Here is an 8,168-nt window from a genome sequence, read left to right as displayed (position 1 = left end):
CTGCCCCTGCCCTGCAACATTCACACCACTGACAAAGCAGCACTGGGGCTGATCTCCACTCACAGACACTGTTCCCCACGCTGGGGCCTCTTATTAGGACTCAACATTTAGCAAAACACACTTCTTTTTTTAACCAGACAAAACTCAGCTGGACCGAACCCAGCTCGAGCTGAGGGGCTGCAGCTCCTGGTTCAGAAAAGCAATTCACACGTGCAGTGAAGGGGCTTGTTGGAGGCTGAGAGCTCAGTGCCTGGTGGCAGAGGAGCCAAGGAGTGGGCAGGCTGGATCCCAGGCTGCAGCAGCCCTTGGCCAGGAGCAGGTCTGGCTTTCCAGCACTGGTGGCCGGTGGGACCACAAGCTCCGAGCACCATCTGGTGGGGAGATGCTGCTGCTGCTGCTGCCTCCAGCACAGACCTGCCCGGCCCTGCAAACCCTCGGGCTTCAGTTCTTGCAGGGGAAAAAGGCACCAGGAGCAGGGAACCACTAAACCTGCTGCTTATCTGTCACACACACGCTTCATGCCACCACACCGACCTGACAAACACATCTGGTGACCGAACACGAACATCCACAGGACACATGACTGATCAGATGTCAAAGAAATCATCATTTTTGGTGTCACTGTGGATTTAATTTAAAACACTGATGGAGCTTTAAAGTATATTGCTGAAAACTCTCCTGTGGTTGAAGGGATTTAACTAGCAGGATAAATCTCCCACAGGTTGCAGCAAGAGCAGAACCAAACCCACTTGGTACCTACCCAAATTAATACAATCTCCCTCCTAGTTTTATACAAAGGAACTCAACAGCTGGGTTGGAGTGGGCAAAGCCCCTTCTGAAACCCACACAACGACTGGCAGAGGGGATTTCTGTGTGCAATGTGGTGCAGGAGGAGGAACCATGAGGCTGAAATGTCCATGTCCAAAGACTGAAATTGTTCTCTGGATGGGAGTCCTTGACGTGCCCTGGGTGAGTGCAGGGGAGCAGGGGGGATGTCAGATCACCTCCTCCAGCAGGACAAGGCTACCAGAGAAGGAAGCAAACCTGAAAGCATTCTCAGAGGGATCTCTCCCTAAACCAGAGTGACACTGCCTGGTGCTTCCCCCTCTTGGCCAGCTCCAAGGGTTTGTAAAAAGCACAAAACGAACCATTTGCATCCTTACACAAGTCACCTGGAGCAGCAAGGCAGAGGGCTCTGCAAGCTGCACATCTTCGAGCCTGGATCATGAAGCAGCAGATGCACTGGGACGTGCAACCTCTGAAGAGCCAGAGAGGAGCCCCTGAGTGGGTTGGGGGCTTCAGGACACCCTGGCTCTGCAATGCAGAGCTGAGACCTCCCAGTATGCTCAGGTGGGAGGGGAACCCCAACTCCCCCTGGGGTAGGAGAGGGACCCCAGCTCCCCCTTGTCTCTGGCCCCTCTCTGCCCACCCAGCAGGGTCAGGCTGGCAAGCATTCAGGCATGCAGGCTGCAGCCAAACAAAGGGTTAAAGGCTTTGAAATGTAGCTTCAGTGAGGGATGGACATTCCTGAAATGCCAGAAAAGCTGGAAAAGGCAGCTGGCTCCCCTCCCTGCAGCCTGGGCCAAGCAGCCAGGCCTTAATATGGCAGAGAGATGCCTTTGCAGACCCCATGGAGCTGGAGGGCAGAGGTGCTCCCAGGGCAGCCCCCACACAGGATCCCCTGCATCCCACTGAGCTGCTGCTGGGCTGGTGGGCTCACAAATCCCACTGCAAAGCAAAGCCAAAGCATCACCTTCCTCCCATGTCCTCCAGCCACACCTCAAAGGAGGAATCTCGAAGCCACCTTGAGCTGCTTTCAACATATGCCAACACACTGACCCCTTCTGCAGGACACTTGTGCCACTCTGTGAAACCCACCACATACCTCTACCATGGTGACATCAGCATTGAACAGCAAATATTCACAGTGGCTCCAGTCCTCCCCGTGGTCCCAGCACCAAGGGGATATCAGTGTTGCAACATGAGCAGGGTCTGGCTTCCACTTCATAAGGGAAAGCCCAAAATACCTTCCTCTTTGACGTGTGTCCATGTCACAGCAGCATCTCCTTGCCTGGACTCCCCAGGTGTGGGCTCTTGCTGGGGACATGGCATTTTCCACAGACAAATGTCACATTGTAAAATGTGCTGGTAAGCAGCCCTCACTAAAAACAGCTTTCAAGACAACCACCTGATGACCTGAGGTCTTCTGTGAGGAGAGCTCAGCCCCTTCCTGCTCCTTCTCACCCACCAGCAATTAATGCTGAAGTCTGCAGTTATTTAAAAATGAAGGGACATTCCCATTTTTCCTCTGCACTATCAGCAAATGTCTCCTGTGGAAGTTTGTTCCTTCCAGTCCAAATGCAGCTCCTTCCAGGCTTTCATTCCAGAGCAAGGAAGGCAGGATGACAAATTCTATTTAAATCCATGGCAATGAATGTAGAAATGTGTGTTCAAGTCACTTGGCCACACCAGGCCTAGAGATGAGTTACTGCAATGCCTGACGTGTGATTTAGAGAAACTAATCCTGGGAGTCAAACATAAAGAATTACACCTTTTAGAAAAAGGAAAGTAAGTTTTCCATTCAAATACCAATTAATTTATGCCTGCCTTCCAGCTGCAAAGTATTTATTCAAGTGCAGCTCCACAATTTAACCAGCTTGATATCCCTTGCAGGCTCTTCTTCTGCTGTCTCTGTTCACTGAATCATACTTGTTTGGGGGAGCAGATGGAGGACAAATACAACAGTCTGCTGCAAAACAGGGCTATAGTACAAGAGAAGAGGTTTCATTGCACAGGACTTCCCTGAGCTTGAGGGAGTGGGATCTCCAGCACCTGCAGTCCCCTGAAGCTGCTCTGCATTTCCAGACATGACTGACTACAGGCCACGTGGGCTGATGACACCAAGTCCTCACCACAGAGGTGACAAAAAGATACGAAAAAAGGGAGACAGGGAAGAAAACTTTCTTCCCCAGACTCCTGATAGGAACCCAAGTCTTATGTCTAGCTGGTCTTCATGGGTCAGTAATGGTGGGTGCAGTGGTGACACCCACATTTTACTCTCTCTGGCCCAGCTGCCTTTTGGTTTTGTGTGACCACCTCAGTGTCACATCAGAGGTGCAAACAGCAGGAGCCAAAAGGCTGGCAGAGCTGTTCCAACCCACCCATCCCACCCTGCAGTGAGGGAGTAACTCCTGGGTGAGCCCATAAGAGGTGACAACTTCTTTCCCTGGTAGTTTCCTCTCTAACTAGACACTGTCCAGAGACTCCTGGTCAACCATACCCGTTGCCCCAGCCCAGCCAGGGTGTGAGCTGCTGGCCAGCCAAGGGCAGGTCCCCCCCAGCTGTCCTCTTCCACGTGGGGTGCATGATCCCACCACCCCTTGACCTTGTGCAGACACCTGTTAAATGGGGGTGCAGGTGGCAGGAGAGAAGTGGGGTGTGTGGCTCCTGGGTGCTTTGCCAGCTTGCAGACTTGGCATCCTTGCAGAGCTTGCAGTGCCACAGACAATTCACACCAGCAGCAGCTCTGAACAAGCTTCTTCAAAAGCAACCAGGAAGATCGAAAGCTCTCAGTGGGCAACATTCTCACCTGAATAAAAACAAGAGCTTTTCTGCTGGATTTCCAAATATCCATCCCCTTGCAGCCTGGTCCCACTACCACAAGAGCCCTCTGAGATCCTGCTGTATTAGTTCCCTGCCCAAGGGAAGTGCTGCCTCTTCCCACCCACCCCACCCAAGGTGCTGCAGGCAGCAAGCACACTGCAGGTACCAAATGTGAAGTCTCCCCTGGTTCTGGAAGATGGAACTTCAGGAACAGCAACAACTGTAATACATTAATAGCAAAACAAAGGGAGCTGGAAGTGCAAAGGGACAGGCTGAAGTTTCCTTCCATTCTTACTACAGCGAATAAAGTTCAAGACAAATAGATGATGGAAAAATTGGTTAAACCTGAGCCCAAGCAGCAGGCTTAATATAGGAAGATTCATGATCCTCATTTCTGAAATACTCTGGAAACAATTATGGCCCCTCAATAACCCACTGCATTTGCCTACTATCCTTTCATTATAGCTTAACATTTGCTACAAAGCTGTGTTTTATGGGTCTGAAAAGTTATCCAGCCTCCCTCTTTGGGGACTGCATTGTACCAGATATTTTGCAAGACTGCCAGAAATAACCAAACCCTTCATGCACTAAAGGGTTATTGCTGGCATGGAATTTCCTTTGTTCCAATTACAGAATCTCATTTTTCTCTCTTGCTTCCAATTGTGCTTTCATTGTTTATGATTTGTGTGATTAAAACAAACCACAGCCCATTGGCAAGAGCAAGGAAACCTGAGCCTTCTAGCTTGAAGAGGAGAATCTGGCAAGGTGCTAAGAATATATTCATTTGGAATTGGTATAAAGAGAATCAGAGTTAGGCAGGTGATTTAGATTAATGTACAAGTTTGTCCTGAGAAAATTGCAAGGGGCAGTATCTACCAGTAATGCCTAATGGGTTTACAGGTTCTGCAGTGGGCAAATGTTGCTGTCATTCTACTCAGAACAGCTTGAAAGGAATATACTGGTGTAAGCAGATTATTAAACTCTGAGAATCTAGATTTTAATAGGCTTTAGTATTAAATGCTGCAAAACCATGATACTATATGTAAGGTTTGAATCACCTTTACTTTTAGACTCTTTACTCCCATAGAAACTGAGATGAGTTCAAGATCTCAGCACTCACTTGACTTAAGCTGAAGTCTCTAAATGAGCTAATTATTCAGTCAGGGCTGTAGTGATAAGTATCACCCTCTGTTTTTTCTCTTGGATGAAGATAAGGATAGGAGAGGCTGGACAACATCTTCTCACCCAAGGCAAGAGACTTGGAAGTTGCTCTTCCAGGCTTGATCCAATGTGTTGGAACAACTAGCAAATTTCATTGTGACAGGGGGGTGAGGAAACAGATAAACCAGCAGGGCTCCTCTAACTTAATTAACATCCAGGTACTGCATTACAGATGTGTGAGTTTAATGGCCACAAGTCCCCCAGGATCATCACCAAAGCCCACACGTGCCCACATGGATGTTCATTCCAAGCTCACTAACACTAACCATCAAGTCCATTCTCAGAGCAGCTTGGAAAGAGGTGGGAGCAGCTGCTTGGCTCCCTCCTGGGGAAAGCACTGAAGAGAGAAACTGGTGCTTTGAGGTACTCAAGCACCATTACCTTCAATGCTCTGGATTTTCAGGAATCCAAGACTCTCTGACAGAGATGCCAGGGGGGAAGCACATGAAGCAGGCAGCTCTGGCTCCATGTGAAGCAACATCAGTGATTTTAGAGCTGATTTTAGCTGCACATTTGCGTCCATTTGAAACGTGTTCTGCAAAGGGGCCCTGGGAGAGGAGCACCCCAGACCAGTATCTTAGTTCAGCTGGATTTAGCTGTGTGTCATCAGCAAAAACAACACCCTGTACAATCCCCTCCCTGCCACATCCCACCTCTGTGACCTGTCACATTGTGCCACCAACACCACAGCACTGGACCTGGGATGACATCTCAGCCTGGGTTGACCCACTGGCATTCCCAGCAGAAAGCTGGAGATGACTATCATTTAAAGCCACATTTAATCTGCAATTAACTCTAAATTCACATCTTGGGGGGGATTTGGGCTCAGCACCTTCCCATTGCTGACACTCTGCCCAGCTGTGGCATCAGCAGGACCTGGACCAGGGTCATGGTCCTTGGCCCATGGTCCTTGTGAACTGCCATGAGCCCAGCCCCCAGCCCAGGTCCTGCCCTACAGAGCTGCAGGGTCTGTAGCACTGGTTTAGGAACTTTTAATTCATAATCAGTGAGACAGGATTGAGAGAATATTTTTTTCTTCTTCTTCCCCCTCCCCCAAATTGTTCCTTTCACTCAGGGATGGACACTCAAGATTTTCCACAACTCCACACAGCTAGAGGACACATTTTTCCTCAGGCACAACCAGTGCCTTTTATTAAGCCTGTGATCTGAGACTTTTTTTTTCAAAATATAGTTTGATGCTATTCTGGTCCCTTCCGTGTTTAAGGTCAGGATTGCAAGTAGAAGCTAATTACCACCTGAGGTTACTGATCAAGAAGTCATAATTAATATCTCAACATTTCACCAATTCCTGATTTTAAGTCTATTTCTTCCCTTATGCAAAATACTTAGTAGCAAAGGATGCTTTGCAAAAAAGGTGATTAGAGGAGATTTATGTATAATTACAAACCCCCCCCCTACATTTCCAAGTTCTATTTCCACATTCTCTAACATTCCTGAGGGGCATTTATTGCAAGATGAAAAAATATCTCCATTTCTATTAACTCTTCCTTCCCCTTTAAGCTACTGATCATGTACTTGCCAGTCTTCACTAACCTCACAGCTGCTGCCAAGGGCATCCTCAGAGCCAGTCAGTGGGGCTGGGAAAAGCAGCAGGGTGGGAATGGCTGCACCCAGACAGGACAGGCTTTGTTGCAGGAAGATGGTCAGATGGCAGCGGTGGTCCCACCAAAACTCAGCTGTCCTGACCTCCTCCAGCACAGAGCCATGGCCAAGGAGAAACCCAACAAGGTGGTCTTCCTTGTCACTCCATGCACAGGGCAGGGGGTGCCAGCCACGTTATCCTGCCACCCCCTGCATGGAGCCTGCTTGGAGACATCCCCACCACTTGGCAGTGCCTGGTGGCAACTGTCCCCTTTGCTGCTCTGGAGGAGGCAGCCCCAGCACCCTGGTGCACCTTCCCATGGGAGCACAGCTGCCTGAGCTGCTGCCCTCTGGGCTCAGCACCACCAACCCAGCCCAGCCCAACCAAACCCAGGGTTTTCACAGCAGAGTGCAGAAAACTCAGTGGAGGGCAGGACACAATCACTCCCCCTCCTGCAGCCTTTGCACACCCATCTGAGCTGCAGCACAGGTGGACATCAGCTCTGTGGAAGGTTTCTCAAGGGAACAAGCAGTGTCCCAGCCACATACCACTGGGGAGAGGAAGGGAAACATGATTCACCTCTCCACGACTTCTTGTCCATTCCAGCAAAGAGTGTCATTCTGAACAGCAGAGCTGTGGTTGCAGATGTACTCTGGCAAGCTGCTGTAAAAACTGCTGTGGGACTTCAGCTTCATAATGAGTTCCCTGGAAGAAAAGGGGGAGAAAGGGGGGAAATGTTACTCAGCTGAAAGAGGAAAAGAAGATGGGGTTGGTGCATTTTAAGCAGTGAAAGTAGCCACACAAATAGAAGGAAGCAGCAGGACAAATAATGAAGCTTTGGTCTGATTTCTGACCACAAGTAGCATTTTGCTTCGTTCCCTAATGTTATTCGGTCCAGGGCTGAATCTGGGTTTGTTAGGGCAAAACCACTGGTGACAGGAGGGATGTGAGGGCAGCAGAACCTCAGCCCAACCATGCAGCACAACAAACCAGGCACAGGAAAGGTGCTGCTGGCTCAGGCTGTGCACACATGGGGTGCATTTGAGCAGCAAGTGCTCAGGCTGCCAGTGGTCTGCTCTGCTCTGTAGAAGGCAATGGAGGCCCTTCAGCAAAGGGCAGCCTTGTCACTTTGTCTGCCTGACACTTGACCATCCCACACGCCTGCAAGAGCAGGTGTCAGTTTTGGGGGCAGCCCAGAGCAGGCACCCTCAGCACAGAGCTGTACAGGTGGGTGATGCTGGGTTTTCTGCTGCACTGCCAAAAAATACACGATTTCAAGACATACACTGAACTGCCCTGGGGGCAAACCCTGCATTCAAAGGGGCAGGTTTGCACTCAGCAAGGTGGCTCTGCCCTGGGACAGCAGCAGGAGCCCTGGGAGCAGTGCTTGTCCCAGGCACAGGGGATGTGGGTCAGGTCCCTTCCCTTCCCAGCACCAGGGACCCCTGGCCCCAGCAGGTCCCCTTTAGCAGTGGTCCTGCAGTGGCAGGACACGGGCTGAGCCCAGGGACAGCTGCCAGAAGGGGCCAGGGGCTGTGGGAGTGGGATGTCCCCTGGCAAAGGGCTATTTCTTGGCCTCTATTCCTTGGAAGGGGTGCAGAGGGGTCAGTGTCGGTCCCAGCGCGGCTGGCAGAGCCGGGGGGTGAGAGGGGCTGCCCAGCTCCCTCCAGCCCCCTGCGCTGGGGGATTCGCTGGGATTCCCTGTCCAGCCGAAGCCTCCGGCTGCCAGCCGGGGGCCGGG

General features: G+C 50.7%; 1 protein-coding gene across 1 annotated transcript in view; it reads right to left on the bottom strand.

Annotated features, from left to right (window-relative positions):
* The window catches only part of GPC3 (glypican 3), a 142,174-nt gene that overhangs the window by 55,235 nt on the left and 78,771 nt on the right, over nt 1-8,168 (bottom strand). Inside the window, exon 5 of the mRNA XM_009999692.1 lies at nt 7,007-7,132. Within this exon, the coding sequence (XP_009997994.1) occupies nt 7,007-7,132 (126 nt within the window). The remainder of the gene's footprint in view (nt 1-7,006; nt 7,133-8,168) is intronic.

This window comes from Chaetura pelagica, unplaced genomic scaffold (genome assembly GCF_000747805.2).
Source record: "Chaetura pelagica isolate M959 unplaced genomic scaffold, ChaPel_1.0 scaffold456, whole genome shotgun sequence".
Classification (NCBI taxonomy): domain Eukaryota; kingdom Metazoa; phylum Chordata; class Aves; order Apodiformes; family Apodidae; genus Chaetura; species Chaetura pelagica.
The sequence above is the reverse complement of the archived record's forward strand: the minus strand, read 5'-3'. Positions and strand labels throughout refer to the sequence as shown.